This window comes from Piliocolobus tephrosceles, chromosome 1 (assembly GCF_002776525.5).
Source record: "Piliocolobus tephrosceles isolate RC106 chromosome 1, ASM277652v3, whole genome shotgun sequence".
Lineage (NCBI taxonomy): Eukaryota > Metazoa > Chordata > Mammalia > Primates > Cercopithecidae > Piliocolobus > Piliocolobus tephrosceles.
Window position 1 is genome coordinate 165,031,009 of NC_045434.1, and position 17,418 is coordinate 165,048,426.

Here is a 17,418-nt window from a genome sequence, read left to right on the forward strand (position 1 = left end):
ACATTGGCAGTGCCTTCTGCTTCTTCTGCTTCGAGACAGTTACTTAGAGTACTTCCTGACAGAATCTTTGAGGTCTGTGGAAAATGGGGAATTTACTCTGTGCCCAGAAGAACCGGCTGGATTTAAATTCAGAGGAGAGCCATTCCCCTGGTTAGGAGATTATCAGGTTGTGATGAGGTTGAGAAATGCTCTTCTCTAATGGCATAAAGCAAAGCCAATATTAAAATGACTATGGTGTGACATTTACTTTATCCCATTAGGAATTTTATTCCGTGAGGACTAAATGAATCACACTCATGGACTGTATAAAACAAGATCTGTATGGGAGCGGTTTTTAATAACCCCTTAGATGCCTCCCCCAAGTGATCCTGACTCCTGGAGTCCACTACCCACTTTAGCATAAATAAATTAATTAAATCATTTTCCGTTCCCACTCTTATAGAGCTAAAGTGTAGAGAAGACAGAGAAGAGGAACTAGCAAGGGCAAAAGGCATGGAGCCCATATTAAGGGTGCTGGGGGCAAGAGGGTGCAAATTAGGTGAGAGAATAAGAGGGAGGACAGCCTGTGGCAGCTGGGTGGAAGGAGATGACATTTTTCATTTTTGGTCAGGTAGTGCATGAGGAGATGACACTTGGGGTGGATCCTCTTGGAAGCAGTTTGAGGCATGGATTAGAGGGTGAAAGTGGAGGCACATCTACTGCAACTTCTGGAAACCTCCAGACACTTTTAAGTGATATATTGCACCCCAGCCCTGCTACACATTAAAGACAGCAGCCTACAGAGTTCCCCATGATCCATTATGAAATTCAAAATGGGTGATTCTTAGGGCATCCAAATTGGATTGGAAGTCAAATTATCATTGTTTGCAGATGATATGATCTTACGTGTGGAAAAACCTAACAACTCCACAAAAAACCTATTAGAACTGATAAACAACTTCAGTAAAGTTGCAGAATACAAAATCAACATGCAAAAATCAGTAGCATTTCTATATGCCACTAAGTGAACAATCTGAAAAAGAAATAGGTAATCTGATAAAATGAAATACCTAGGAATTAACCAAAAAAATGAAAGATCTCTATAATGAAAACTATAAAACAGTGATGAAAGAAATTTAAGAGGACAGTAAAAATGGAAAAATATTCCATGTTCATGGATTGAAAGAATCAATATTGTTAAAATATCCATGCTATCCAAAACAGCCTCCAGATTCAATACAATCCCTATCAAAATACCAATAACATTCCTCACAGAAATATAAAAGAAGAAAATCCTAAAATTTATATGGAACCACAAAAAAACCCAAAATATCTAAAGCTATCCTAAGCAGAAAAAAAAAAAAAGCCTGGAAGAATCACATTACCTGACTTCAAATCATACTACAGAGCTATAGTAACCAAAACAGCATGGCACTGGCATAAAAATAGACACATAGACCAATGGAACAGAATAGAGAACCCAGAAACAAATCAAAACACCTACAGTGAACTCATTTTCAACAAAGGTGCCAAGAATATACACTTGGAAAAAGACAGTCTCTCTAATAAATGGTGCTGGGAAAACTGGATATCCATATGCAGAAGAATGAAATTGGATGCCTTTTCTTGCCATATACACAGATCAAATCAAAATGAGTAAAGACTTAAATATAAGACCTCAATTGCTGAAACTTCTACAAGAAAATATTGGGAAAAATCTCCAGGAAATGGGTCTGGGCAAAGATTTCTTGAGCAATACAGCACAAACACAGGCAATGAAAGCAAAAATGGACAAATGGGATCACATCAAGCTAAAAAACTTCTGCACAGCAAAGGAAACAATCAGCAAAGTGAAAACACAATCCACAGAATGAGAGAAGATATTTGCAAACTACTCATCTGACAAGAGATTAAATACAAGTGTAAGGAGCTCAAACAACTCTATAGGAAAAAATCTAGTAAGCTGATCAAAAATTGGACAAAGATTTGAATAGACATTTCTCAAAAGAAGACATTCAAATGGCAAACAGGCATATGAAAAGATGCTCAATGTCATTGATCATCAGAGAAATGCTAATCAAAACTACAATGAAATATCAACTCACCCCAGTTAAAATAGCTTATATCCAAAAGACAGGCAATAAGAAATGCTGACAAAGATGTGGAGAAAAGGAAACCTTTGTACACTGTTGGTGAGAATGTAAATTAGTCCAACCACTATGGAGAACAGTTTGGAGGTTCCTCAAAAAACTAAAAATAGAGCTACCATATGATCCAGCAATCCCGCTGCTGGGTATATACCCAAAAGAAAGGAAATCAGTATATCAAAGAGATATTTGCACTCTCATATTTGTTGCAGCACTGTTCACAATAACTAATATTTGTAAGCAACCTTATTTGTTGTCCATCAACACATGAATGGATAAAGAAAATGTTACATTTACAGAATGGAGTACTATTCCGTCATAAAAAAGGATGAGACTCTTGTCATTTGCAACAACATGGATGGAACTGGACATCATTAGGTTAAGTGAAATAAGCCAGGCACAGAAAGACAAACATTGCATGTTCTCATTTATTTGTGGGATCTAAAAATCAAAACAATTGAATTCATAGAGCTGGAGAGTAGAAGGATGGTTACTAGAGGCTGGGAAGGGTAGTGGGGGGCTGCAGTGGGGATGCTTAATGCTACAAAAAATAGAATAAGATCTACTATTTGATAGCACAACAAGGTGACTATAATCAATAATAATGTAATCGTACATTTTAAAATAACTGAAAGAGCATAATTGGATTGTTTGTAACACAAAGGATAAATGCTTGAAAGGATAGATACACCATTCTCCATGATGTGATCAGTATGCATTGCATGCTTGTATGAAAACATGTCGTGTACCCATAAATACATACACCTACTATGTACCCACAAAAATTTAAAGAAAAAGAACAAAATGGATGATTCTTAGAAACCCAAATGTCTGATTATGATTGGTAGTTTGCTGTGAATCCCTGAGGATTTTTCAAGTTATTATTTCTCATTCAGAGAGATGTGCAAAAAATCATTGTGAGATGCAGGTCCTCCCCAGGTTATGCAAGATAATCTGCTGGCACATTAGAAAAATATAAGATGCCTGTTTATGTTTGATTTTAATCCAAAAAGTTCTAAGAAAAAGTAAGCTTTAATAATAATATATGGGCCTGGGTGTGGTGGCTCATGCCTGTAATCCCAGCACTCAGGGAGGCCGAGGCAGGCTGATCACTTGAAGCCAAGAGTTCGAGACCAGCCTGGCCAACATGGTGAAACACCATGTCCACTAAAAATATAAAAATTAGCCAGGTGTGATGGCGCACACCTGTAATCTCAGTGATTCGGGAGTCTGAGGCATGAGAATCGCTTGAACCCGGGAGGCAGAGATTGCAGTGAGCTAAGATCACACCACTGCATGTCAGTCTGGGTGACAGAGCGAGACTCTGTCTCAAAAATATATATATAGATTATCAGTAGTACATGTATGTAATTATTACAGAAATATATCTATCTTAGAGTTGTGGGCTCAAAAATGTTTTACTAATAGTGGTATGTGATTATAAAACTGGAGACCTGCGTTCTGTGGATTTATGAAGACTTGGGTTCAAATCCTAGCTTTAGCACTTACCAACTCAGTTCTGTTCCTAGATTTAACATATGTAGACAATCACCACATAATATTGCCATAACAATAAACTGATATATCCAATGTACATCATACAGTTATAAATATTAGTTATAAATACATTAGTTATAAATATATTAACTAGTCATAAATATCATCGTATACAATTATCACTCAGAGACTTTCGAAACGATCTTTTCCCTATGAACATTCATTGGGCGCCTGGGGAGATTGAACCTCAAGTGACATCACATAGGTGAAGGTACAGTAACAGAGACTACATCTGAATCCAGATTGAAGGAAGGAAGGAAGGAAGGAACTACTCTTTCCTTCCTTCTTTCCGGCCAGTTACTGCTTTTCTTTCACAGGGCTTGGTTTCCAGGCAACTCTATGATGCTGTGTAACCCCCATATCTTCCTCCTTTGGAATTCGAATCAGTGCTATATTGAAAATTCAATTACTTGAAGAGCCTTGGATTGAGATCCCAGATAAAGCATTCCCTCTTAGTTGTTGGCAATTAGTTTGTTTATGAAACCAAGTGAAGCAGGTGTATCAGAGCAGAAATCTTCAAATGTTCAGTGCAGGATTGCTTTCCTCTGAGCCAAGTAGGAAAGTGTTAAGGAGGTGGTGCACCCTCCCCTACCGCACTGGCACTCCTGACCAGCCAGAGGCACGCTCACCCGGACAGCCACAAATGATACCGAGTAGTATTTCTCACACTTAAGGAGATCCCTTCTAAACATTGAAAAAGATTCCCGGCGCGGTGGCTCACGCCTGTAATGCCAGCGCTTTGGGAGGCCAAGGCAGGCGGATCACTTGAGGTCAGGAGTTCGAGACCAGCCTGGCCAACATGGTGAAACCTCATCTCTACCAAAAATCCAAAAATTAGCCAGGCATGGTGGCAAGCACCTGTAACCCCAGCTACTTGGGAGGCTGAGGCAGGAGAATCACTTGAACCTAGGAGGTGGAGGTTGCAGTGAGCAGAGATCATGCTACTGCACTCCAGCCTAGGTGACAGAGTGAGACTCAAAAATAAATACATAAATAATAAACATTGGAAAAGAAATTTTCAGGTTTTTAAGAAACCAAAGTTGAAGCCTATTAAAGTACCTTTGAAATATATTATTACTAATACCTTTTATTCTTCACAACTGGTAAAATATTTAAAAGATTATTATCTATTTGAAAACCCCAAATTGAAACTTGGGAAAGTTTTATTCTGAGGACCCCAGTCTGAGAAATATCATCTTACAAGGGATTCTCTACATAAGCAAATTGCTGTTCTCCAGTGATCTTTGAGGATTACTTATATCTGAATCAACTCCATCTGCTTGGTCCCTCCCACTGGTGCAGAATCTCACTGGAAGGGATTTAGGAATCTGTTGTTGCTGTTGTGGTTTTTACAGGGGATTCTTCATTACACTTAACTTAGAAAATTACAGCAAAACTCCATTGACTTCCCACTAGGATGTAAGTTCCCTGAGTACAGGGATATTTATATGTTTTGTTCCCTGCAGTATCTGGAGGACCTTAGAAGACATATATAGTAGACACTCAATAAATATCAAATAAAGGAATGAATGAATCAGTTAATTACAGCCTTACACTTCCCCACATGTTGCTATAATCTTCTTTTTAATCTAATCATCACAACAAGCCTGGGTCATTAATAGCTCCTGTGGCCTAAAGAACAATGTTCAAAGGCTTTAACTTGGCTTCTAAAATGCTTCATGATTTGGCTGCCCTTTGAGTGCATCACTCTAGTCATGCCCTCTAGTCCTGTGCTTTGCAAGCACATTCATTGGCCCCAGCTCACCCCAGACCCATCTAATCAAAATCTGCCAGGTGGCGGGGTTTGTTTTTTTTTTTTTTCTTTTGAGACACGGTTTTCTTATGTTGCCCAGGCTGGTTTCAAACTGCTGGGCTCAAACAATCCTCCCTCCTTGGCCTCTCAAAGTACTGGGATTGCAGGTGCACTCCACCACTCTGGGCTCTGGGGTGGTATTTTTAAAAAATTCCCTAGGTGATTCCAGAAGGTAATTAGGATTGCTAAACAGTCTAAGCAAACTACTAACTATTCTCCAAACATCCTTGTACTTTTTGTTTATCTGGAAAGCTTCTCACCTTCTTCCCTACCTCTTGAACCCCTGCTTTTTCACAAGGACTTACTCAAATGCCATCTCTCCTCTGTAGCTCTTCTTAATCATCTCCCTACCAGTTACAGTTTCTCCACCCCTTAGGAAAACACATTGCTTAACAGAATATGACCAGAGCTGTGAGTGTCATATAGTGCTAAGGGGTGGAGAAATTATATATGATGCCTTTTGAAATGTGGCTTCCTCTGGGCAGCAGAGTGGACACTTTCTGCTCACCCATGTACCACTGGAAGGTAGCAAAGTGCCTAGCATGAAGAACACTAAGGCAGGACAGCATACAAATGACGATCATATAATTAGCGTAACCACACAGTCTGTTAACCAAACTGGAATACTTTTGAGAGTAATGAGGGATGCTGATAACAACAGTGTCAGTACAAAAGTTTCTGGGACTGTGGCAGACAAACTGAAAGTATGATCACCCAAATAACAATGACCAATGTTGATTAAGCTCTTACTGTTTGCCAGTCACTCACTGTCTTGTGCGTTATTTGTCATTTCTTTAATACTGGGAGAACCCGTTAGTATCTATACTTAACTGATAAGGACACTGTGGCAGACATGTAAAGGAACTTACCGATGATTATACAACTAAGGGGGTAGGTGGGAGAGCTGGGACTTGAACTCAGGTCCTCTAAATCCAGAGCTCATGTACTAGACCATTAAGGCCTATTGCCTCTCAGTGGGAGAACTCAAGCCTTGGAGTAGGACAGGATGAGATTCTGTTCCAAGCTCAACTTGAAGTAACTTTATTACCTCTTGGGCTCCAGTTTCTTCATCCATAAAATAATAACAATGGTGGTTTTCAGTAACCTTGGAAGATTAAATGATACAAGGCATGAGAAAGGCATGTGTACTTGTGAACTACTTGTCTTTAAGAGTAAGACATCTGCCAGTTTATCCATAAGACATCAACTCAAGTAGCTGTGACACAAATAAAAGAGGCTAAATTCTGTAACAGAACACAGAGGTAGGTCACAGGAAGCCCCATGGACTAATGGCGAAGACCATGAAATTTTACACAAGACCTAGGTTCAAACAGAGGCTCTGGGATTTGAATAGATATTTCTCCAAAGAAGATATGCAAATGAACAATAAACACATGAAAAGATGCTCAACATCATTACTCCTTAGGGAAATGCAAATCAAAGCTGCAATGAAATATCACTTAACACCTACTAGGATGATTAAAGTAAAAGAGACAGACAATAACAGATGTTGAGAAGAACATCTGATAAAGAAACAGGAACTTTATGTATTGCTAGGAGGGTTGTAAAATGGTGCAGACACTTTGGAAAAACAATTTGACAGTTCTCCAAAAGGTTAAACATAGAGTTACCATATGATGCAACAATTCCTTTCTTAGGAATAATTTTAAGAGAATTGAATATAGACAGCCATGCAAAAACTTGTACACAAATGTTCATAGAAGCATTATTCATAATAGCTAAAGAATGGAAACAACCCAAAGGTCTATGAGCTAATGTGGTATAACCACACAATTGAATAATATTCACCAAAAAAAGCATTACTGATACATGCTATAACACGGATGAATCTTGAGAACATGTTGCTAAGTAAAAGAAGTCAAACTCAAAAAATTGCACATTATAAGATAACAATTATACAAAATGTCTAGAATAGGCAAATCTATAAAACAGGAAGAGATTAGTGGTTGTTTAGCACCAGAGGGAATGGGAAGATAGAGAGTGACAGCTAATGGGTACGGAGCTTCCTTTTGGGATGACAAAAATGTTCTAAAATTAGATAGTGGTGATGGTTGTACAATTCTGTGACTAAACTAAAACCACTGGATTGTATACTTTGAAATGGTGAATTGTACGGTATGTGAGTCATATCTCAATATAGCTGTTATTTAAACATTCAAGTTATGCTGTGGACTTTGGGTGTTTGTGTTGTCTTCTGTAAAAGAGGACTCATTTTGGAGCCTAACTCAAGAGCAAATGAGAAGATTAAATGAGAAATTGCACATGAAACCCTTGGCACAGTAACTGTACTAAAAACTCAGTAACAGTGACCATATGGGTGATTTTCCTTAAATGTGTGGTCTTTCTCTTGTCCAGCTTGAAACAGAGGGTCAGTGGTGTTTTCAGCAACATAGGCTGGGATTCATGGTGACCTAAAATGCATGAAGATTGATCCTATTCCTAACACCTTCATATTGTATGTGCCTCAGATAGAATTAAAGCCTTATGGCTCTGATATCTGTTATTTATTTCTTAACTAATATAACTGAGACCTTGCTCAAGATGTGCTCATGAAAAATTACCCTTTTAATGGTGAAGCATTTAATGAGAAACTGGATTATCTACTGCATAAGTGCCCTTCATACAAATTAGCTTGGCCCTAGGTCCTAATCTAAATTGGACTCCCTACTTCCCTCTAAATGGCCTAATATTTTCTTATTAATCTCTGCCCTTGTTCACCTGCTATGGTTCTACCGTCTCTTATGAATCTTCTTTCTCGGCAGAGTTCTGTGCCCTGACAAATGTTTCTTAAGGCTGTCTTTGTATCTGACTCATAGACATTTTCTTAGAGATGACTGATGACTGGAATCTGTTCCATTTTCAAGCTGTCTCTCCATCCTTCCATGGAGTTTTAATGCTGCCAGTGTATTGACTACCATCAGATTTGGGCCAGGTGAGTTTGGGTACAAGATAAAGATGGGGCTTTATAAGAAAGTTGAGTAGAAAAGAAGCAATTAATCACGGTGGTTAGGCAAACAGACTTGGAAACACAGAACACAAGCAAACCACAAACATGGGCTTTCACACGAGACAAATCTAGGTTCAGGTTCAACTCAGTAAGTTTGCACAAGTTACATGGCCTCTAACACTTTCAATTTAGAGCCTCATCTATGAAACCTGAATAATTGTACCTACCTCTACAATTACTTTCTGGACTTAACAAGTTGATGCATATACTATGCTTTGTGATGAATGCTCCTTGGCATTGTTATTACAATTAAAGTTTGGGGAAGTCTCAGTGGTGAAAGAGATGTTATTATGGACTGAAATAGTATCATATGTTGAAGAAGAGAGATGTTTAGCTATAAGGTGTATTGTGGCAAATGTCCCATTGTTCTTAGCTCTAGTCTCTGACATCTGCTCTCACAGAATGCTGAGGCTTAATTATTATACTGATTATAGTTTCTGACTAATCATCCGTGTGTTATATTTGCTTTATGGAATATTACTCAAAGGCTTTAATATACAAGGAGTCAGCAGGGGTGTCGTGGGAAAAAAAGAAAAAAATCTGGGAGTCAGGACCATAAGTCCAGGCCTGACTGGACAGACATTCCTTCTCTCTGCCTCCCACCCTCCCAGGAATGTGTCTTCTTCTTGCTTCTTTTACTGGGCTTATAATAGTGGTGATACTCACGCTTATAATCCCAGCACTTTGGGAGGCCAAGATGGTGGATTGCTTGAGTCTAGAAGTCCGAGACTGGGCAACATGGCAAAACCCCATCTCTACAAAAAAATAGCCAGGTATGACAGTGCGTGCCTGTTGTCCCAGCTACTTGGGAGGCTGAAGTAGGAGAGTTGCCTGAGCCTGGGAGGTGGTGGCTGCTGTGAGCTGTGATCGCACCACTGTACTCCGGCCTGGGTGATGAAGTGAGACGCTGTTTCCAAAAAAACAAAAGAAAGTGGTGACAGCTACCATTTATAGAAAACTTAACATGTAAATACATGCTTCACACATACTGTCTCATTGAAGTTACTGTTCATGCTAACGCTGTAAGGTGGATACTTTATTGTCATCCAACACTTTCTTTTTTGTTGTTGTTGTTGAAATGAAGTCTGGCTCTGTAGCCCAAGCTAGAGTGCAGTGGCGGGATCTCGGCTCACTGCAAGCTCCGCCTCCCAGGTTCACGCCATTCTCCCGCCTCAGCCTCCAGAGTAGCTGGGACTACAGGCGCCCACTACCACGCACGGCTAATTTTTGTATTTTTAGTAGAGACGGGGTTTCACCGTGTTAGCCAGGATGGTCTTTATCTCCTGACCTCATGATCCGCCTGCCTTGGCCTCCCAAAGTGCTGGATTACAGGTGTGAGCCACCGAGCCCAGCCCATCCAACACTTTTAAAAAGGGAGGCTCACACAGTTTAGTTGACTTATGAGAGGTACCCATGATTGGAAACGAGGATGTCTGATTCTAAAGCTTGAACCTTCTTACACACCTAGCGTAATGCAGATACATTTGTATTTGCAGTCACCAAAAACTTAAGCTTCTAAGGGCACAGACGTTGTCTCATTCATCTGTTGCCAGTGAATAGTAGCACTGATACAGAGGAGATGCTCGGTAAGGGATGAATGTATAAATGAATGAAATGAAAGTTGTATTTTGTCATTAGAAATGTACTATATGATGACTAGTGATTGCTGTTGTGTTTTTCTATTTTAAGCATGTCTTCTGATAATTCTCAACCCCACAAGATAGGAAGGCCTTAGTTTACACGTCTATAGATAGAGGGAAATAGGCTGAATTATCTCTAATGTCCTCAGCTCTGTGTTTCTGACAGAATGAGGTAAGCATGATGAAGGAGAAATCAAGAATTGAAGTTAATGATATTATAGGAGATGAATAGCAGACAGATAGGACACTCCGGGTTTTAAGAACCAACTGTACAATGTCCAGACCTCTGACTAGTCAAAGTATGATGAGGTTAGTGATGGGTTTGAGTTCCTTGTATTCATCTTATTTGGGACTATGTTTTTACTTGGGCAAACTACCTAAACTCTGTGATCTTCAACTTCATCATCTGGAAAATGGAACTGGTTTGCTTGTGAGGAGTGGGGATAAAGTTTATAGAACATCTGGCATGGAGTGCTTCCTCAGTTCAGAGTTAACTTTATTGTCCTCACTTCATGTAGATATGCTTGAGCTCCTGGTTGATGTGTCATAGCAAAATATTATCTTAATGATTATTGAGAGAGCCTGTTGGAAGGGGCAGACACACAATAGCACGTAGCATGGAAGCCTATTTCCCTGCACACATGACTTACCAGAAGAGATGGCATAAAACCATTTTTTGATAATTGTCCTCAGGTCATTACTCTGGAGTTTCACTGTAAAACAGCTTTTGGAATTGGGTGGGAAGAGGGTCTTGGACCCTGGCCAAGCTATTATTGAATGTTGGCAATGCCAGAGACTTGGTGCTAATATTATTCTAACAACAATTTCAGACATGAACTCTTAGTGGGTGAATATTATCATTTGTTGAATATCTCTTGTTTATCAAACCCTGAATTACATGCTTCACACATGTTATCTGATTTATTTATCATACTACCCTGTTGGGGTGGTTATTTTTAACTTATTTTTCCTACCTGAGAAAACTGAGTCTCAGAAAGGAGAAGTAATTTGTCTCAGGACTTAAATGGATGGAGTCAGAATGTGCATCTAGGGATACCATTATTCCTTTCTCCTGGGTCCAGTGATTTGACTTTCCAGGAATGTAGATGAAACCAGACAGCGGATCTTGGAATTGTGGATACTCAAAGGAACTGGGGTCTGCACAACTACATATTTGAATCTGCTTTTTCTCTTTTTAGGTCAGGATCGCAGTGAAGCCACTTTGATAAAGAGGTTTAAAGGTGAAGGGGTCCGGTACAAAGCCAAATTGATCGGGATTGATGAAGTTTCCGCAGCTCGGGGAGACAAGTTATGTCAGGATTCCATGATGAAACTGAAGGTGCTATGCAAACGTTTTCTTTTAAATACTTTGTGTTTAATGTGAATGAGGAAAAGAAATGATTACCACCATAATCGTAAATAACTTTATTCATTTATTGGTAAATTACTTGGCTCACTGTTGAATCACCATATTTTTTCATTGGGAAGAGATTTCAATCATTCAGCAAATGTTTATTGAGCACCTACTATGTGGAAATATTTTGGTAGGCCCAGTTTTACAATTTTTCAGTGCATCACATTTTATTCCATTTTATTTTTATTTTGCAACTCCTGCAAAAATAAAATTACAAAATTATCACTTTTTTTATCCCCCACATTTTATGAATTTTGCCACCTTTTTATTTTTGAATAAATAATATGTATTTTTGCCATATGGTAAGAGATGTTAAGATAAAAGTTGATTTTATTCATTCTTATCATCTGTACTAATGTAACCCAAACACTTTAAAATAATATCCTTAAAGTAAAATGTAATTATATTTTGGGATTTGGAGATATCATGAAGAGATTTCTGATTTTAAATGTTATAAAGAAGTCTTTTCTCTGAGGAAACTAAGAAAGAAATTAGAATTTTTTTTTTCTTTTTTTTTTGAGAAGGAGTCTCGCTCTGTCACCTAGGCTGGAGTGCAGTGGTGCAGTCTCAGCTCACTGCAACCTCCGCCTCCCAGGTTCAAGCGATTCTCCTGCCACAACCTCCTGAGTAGCTGGGATTACAGGTGTACACTACTAGGCCCGGCTAATTTTTGTGTTTTTAGTAGAGATGGAATTTCACCATGTTGGTCAGGCTGGTCTCGAACTCCTGACCTCGTGATCCATCCACCTCGGCCTCCCAAAGTGCTGGGATTACAGGCATGAGCCACTATGCCCAGCCAGAAATTAGAAATTTTTTAAATATACAAAATAAATTATTAAATTCTATTAAACAGCCTTAAAAGTATACAAAAATAACACTTTTCTCAGATTCTGATGTCTATATATTGTTTCTTTTAAAAAAGTTATAAAACATTGAAAAAATAAATGATTTAACAAGAAGTCTACAAATATCATATGTATTTCAAACATATATAATTTTTTTCCAATTATAGAGTTCACTTATGTGCATTATGAAATATTTTGAAAATACAGAAAATATAAGGAAGAAAACTGAAATAATCCACAATCCCACAAAGCCAATCAGTGTCAACATTTTTGTGTATAATTTGCAAGCTCTTTTTGTGGTTTTACATATATAATATATGAATTATACACATATATGTAATAAAATTGGAATTATAATTTATACAGTTTCCTGTCCTGGGACATTTTCTCCTTCATCTAATAATATATATGAGCATATATACATATATATATCTTCAAATAGCCCATGAAGACATAACTTTGTCAGTGAAATATTTTCAAATGACAAAGGAAGAAAAGAAAAAAAAGCTTGTTAGGTGTGTAAAAGTATTAAAACCTGTAAAATGCATAAATGTAAAATGTGATAAAATCTGCATCACCTTTACTTTCATAGATGCTGAGTAAATCAGTTATTATTTTTGTTTATGCTATACAAATTTTTTAGTAGGTTAGCATACATATCAGATGCTAAGTTTCCCTATAGTATGGCTCTAGGAATCATGAGTTTTAAAACTCTTAATTTTCAACACTAGATATTCATTTATATATCTTCTTTTTATTTGTTAAGCTGTTATATAAACAAACTTTATTTTAATAGTTATGTATTTACTATAAAGTATACTAGAAAAAGGCATAAAAGACATCAAAACCATGATTTTGCAATCACCTTGGAATAAGTTAATGCATCTTTTTTTTTTTCAATAATTAAGCAATGTTATACAATTTTACGGTAGTCCAATGATGAGTTTTCTTCTCCCAAGTTCAGAGCTGAGTGATTAATAGACAAGAGTTGGACAGGAAGAATTCCAAACTCCAGCTTTCTGCCTGATAAATCCTGGCCTGGAGGATGTGACTTAGATACACAGTCACAGTGAGCATCCTTGAATGAGATGAGCTATTCCACTTGGTTTGCAGGAGTGTTGGACAACTGCAGATCCCCCTGTTCTCCCAACCCCTGCCCTTGCCCAGAGTAGGACCCATGACTCGTGCATGAGATCAGATGAGAATGCAATCTGTCTATCCGTAGGCAGATTGCAAAGAGAGCCCCAGAAGAGACTGATTTTTGTATGTTCAGCTGCTGCTTCAAACTCTTCAATCAGATAGAGCCACACCTTCCATCCCAAGGGGACCCTAGTCGAAGATGAGAATAAGGGCCAAGATCTTGATTATTGCTGAAGTCCCTCCTCAGTGAATATGAAGTCTGGCAAATGGAGATTTGCTCTAACAAATCTTCATTAAAAGACATGAAGAAAATGCCAAGATCTGGTTCTCATCCAGAGCCACAAGTCTGCTGAGGAGGAGAAAGGAGCTCATGCTCCCAGCATCTGGGAGATGACCCTTTACCAGGTTCAGTCACAGAGCACATCATTGGCCAGCCGCCTTCTTGGAAACCTGAGGCCTAAGTGGCTGTGAGTCAGGAGTTGGCCTCTGCTCCCGGAACATTCTCACTCAGGATTAACATTGGCCTAAGCTAGCTGGACTAGGCCTAGCAATGGCTGCCAACCGTGTGTGTGTGTGTGTGTGTGTGTGTGTGTGTGTGTGTGTGTGTGTGTGTCCTGCAGTGAAGTGCTCCATCTGTCACCTCTCAATAACCATGAGGTCCCCAAAGCCCTGAGACTTTGTCCTACTATAACATACTCCTGTCAGCTGTGCTGAACTTTTTGAGGGGTCCTTGATTTCCACACAATTGTGTTTCATTATTTGCAGGTTGCTGAGAAGAATGTTGACATTTCAGCTCCCAGTGGTTTTTCTTTAGGAAACACAGAAACATAAATGATCAATTCTCTATTTGGCCATCTGCCCAGGAAAGTCAGAGAGATGTACAAAATGCCTCTTACCCTTGCAAAAAGGCCCACTTACTCACGTTAGGCCATATGAGAAATAAAAATTCTGTTGCCTTTGCTAGACTCTCTGAAGCTGGTGCATGTTCTTGCATTAGAGAGTTTTCTCTTGGATTGTAGGGGACTGAGAGGGGATTCATATAATGAATATGAGTGACCCATTGCCTGTCTACCAACAGAGCATCATGATCATCATCATCCTTATCATTTGTTAACATCATAATATTTTAATTTACAATCCACAAAGGATTTTCACATATATCTTTTGATCATATGAGATACATATTAGCTTCCCTGTTTTGTGAAGAAGAAATCTGAGAGTCAGAGAAGTTAAAGTATTTGCCTCACAGCCTTCATTTAATCTATGATAAAATGAATTCTAACCCAGACACCAAGAGAGCCTGTGTTTGACAAGACACAGTTTTGCCCTTAATTGTATTCTGTTTTGTATTTGCATTTAATTTATTGTGGTTCCCAAACTAGGTCTTAAGCTCCTACCAGTAAGCTACTACCCATTAGTCACATCACACATCATTGACTTCTAAACTAGTCAGCTTTCAGAGACAAAATGGTGGTGATTAAAGTTAAGGAAAAGGATGAGGTCTCCAAAGACAGTGCCTAGAAAGCTAGGTGCAGAACCTTAAGTATGTCAGTCAGAGTCCTGAAAGAACCAAAATCTACCCCGGAAAGATCAGATGACGGTACTTTAATGAAGGAGCAACTTCCAACGGGTGGGTAAATTTAAGGTAGCAAATGAGGGGTGGTGAGGTACTCAGAATCAAGCAACAGTGGGACGCTATTGCCACTCCTAGGAAGATATATATTTACTGGAGCACAGGAAGAGCAGAATTGATAAGAAAGTCTCCCTTTCTAACCACACAAAATATAGCTACTAACAGAGATGCAAACGAAGGATGATAAGGGAATGGGGAGCAATGTCCTGACCTCTCTCTCCTTCCACCTGCTGATCTCCTGCCTGTGCCTTGCATTGGTGGAACATAACTGGAGCCATGGGAAAGGAAGCTCAGGAGATCAGAGGATGCAGTTCTAGTCTGTAGGAATCAGTCTCTGGGCAAAAATGGGACAGAGAAAGATACTTGTACTCCCCTTTGTAACTGGGAAAAAATGAAACTTAGAATGAATTTTTTCCCTTTGGTTCATATACCTGGTAACTAGCTAGAACTGAGAATGGAGAATGGAGACTAGGCTTATTACATGGGGCTTTCTGGAATAGCATTCTAAAGTTTTCAGAATTCATGCCTGAAGCCTGCTGCATTTACACATATGCTTTACATGTTCCCTGGAGAGCATGTACTGTGCTGTGCGAATGTTCTCAGAGCTCTTTCATGTACATCATACATCTGATTCTCACAGCAACACCTGGGCTGGACAGGGCAGCCTGTGACTCTTGCTTGGCATGCCTGACCTTTTTTCTATATGTAACTTCCTCCATTGAGATGCTGCCTACTTACGACTCCCTTGAGGATGCCTGTGTCAATCATTTCACACAGTGCCTAGCACGTGGTATTGCTTAATCATATCAATATTAGCTCTCAAAAGAATAACTGTTATTTACTGAGCCCTCCCTGCACACTGTGCCAAGTGCAGTAAATGCATAGTTTGCTTAAGTGTCCCCACACTCTTATGAGGTGAGAAATGTGAATATTATTCTCATTTTTGGGTTCCTCTTCACCACTAAGTTTGGAAGCTGTTGGGTCTACCTAGCTATTTTCATAAACTTTTGGACATATCTGTAGCATGCATCATTGCGTGGTCATTTTTTAAAAACCTGTTTCTCAAAAAGGGGCTCTTAGAGAAGAGAGGATTGTGGTAGAAGGATTCCTACCTTGAGAATCAGAAAGATCGCTGTTTGACTTTCAGTTCTATGACTTATTAGTCTCTTTAGGTTCTAGGAGGTCATTTGATCCCCTGGCCTTATGTTTCCTCATCTGTAAAACGAGGGAGGTAATTCTTACTTCCCAGGATTGTGATATTGACTAAATTATATGATAGGTAAGAGAACCTCTAGCATAGGCATCCAAGAAAGTGTTTGACTCTCCGGTTTCCACATTTCCAGTGGTGACTTACCAGGTCAAGTGGCTAATATCAGGCACAGAGTCCATAACAGAACCTATATCCACATCTTTTGACTCCCTAACCAGAGCTATCTCCTGAGCCTCTGTTAGTTCTGCACAGTGGCCATGAATAGTCTTGTGGGGAGATGAGCCCATCAGTGTCCTGAAGGTACTGTCTTGTGGCAGACCCACTCTAGACTGAGTGCAGTTTTTCAGAGCTTGACCCAGAGTCCTGTCTCACAAGAAAAACATGCTTGATAAGATGGGACTTTTCTTTCCCCAAAGATAGCACCTTATGGATTGTCCTTCTGTTTTTCATTTGTCATGTAAAGTCACCATCAGCAGCCCCAAGTGGAAATGCTCCTGGAACATGTATGTTGGCTTTTTCCATCCTTCTTTACCTACAGCTGTGTTCTACCAGGGAATTCTTTGGTAGCTACTTGATACCAACAAGCAAAGGGGGCCTTAGTATCTAATCAGTACTACTATGTGCCAGGAATTATTGCTTTTTGATATTCCAGGAAATCTGTGAGCTAGGAGCTGTTAGGACTGTTTTGGAGATAGAGACATTGAAACTTCTCTTCCTGACCAAAGGTGTAGCCCTTTCCCCAACCTGTCCTGTGCTCTTCTCACCTAAAGGAAGAAGGAATAAAGCCAGAAGGAGACAGTCTCCTCCCCTTTGACAGTCCTTCCAGTACTTTCCTTTAGGAGGGTACATCTTAGTCTATTTGTGCTGCTGTAACAAAATGCCTGAGACTGGACAATTTTTTATAAAAAACAAATTTATTTTCTCACAGTTCTGGATGCTGGGAAATCCATGATAAAGGGGCCAGCAGGTTGGGTGTCCAGTGAGGACCCTGATCTCTCTGTTCCCAAGATGG

General features: G+C 39.2%; 1 protein-coding gene across 10 annotated transcripts in view; it reads left to right on the forward strand.

The window, feature by feature from the left end:
- The window catches only part of DAB1 (DAB adaptor protein 1), a 1,195,266-nt gene that overhangs the window by 1,033,422 nt on the left and 144,426 nt on the right, over nucleotides 1–17,418 (forward strand). For 9 of the 10 annotated variants that reach the window (XM_023187666.3, XM_023187675.2, XM_026454157.1 and 6 more), the window contains one exon: nucleotides 11,364–11,503. In XM_023187666.3, the coding sequence (XP_023043434.2) occupies nucleotides 11,364–11,503 (140 nt within the window). Of the gene's footprint in view, nucleotides 1–11,363; nucleotides 12,795–17,418 lie in introns of those variants that run through there. The other variant, XM_023187722.2, reaches the window with a different exon arrangement.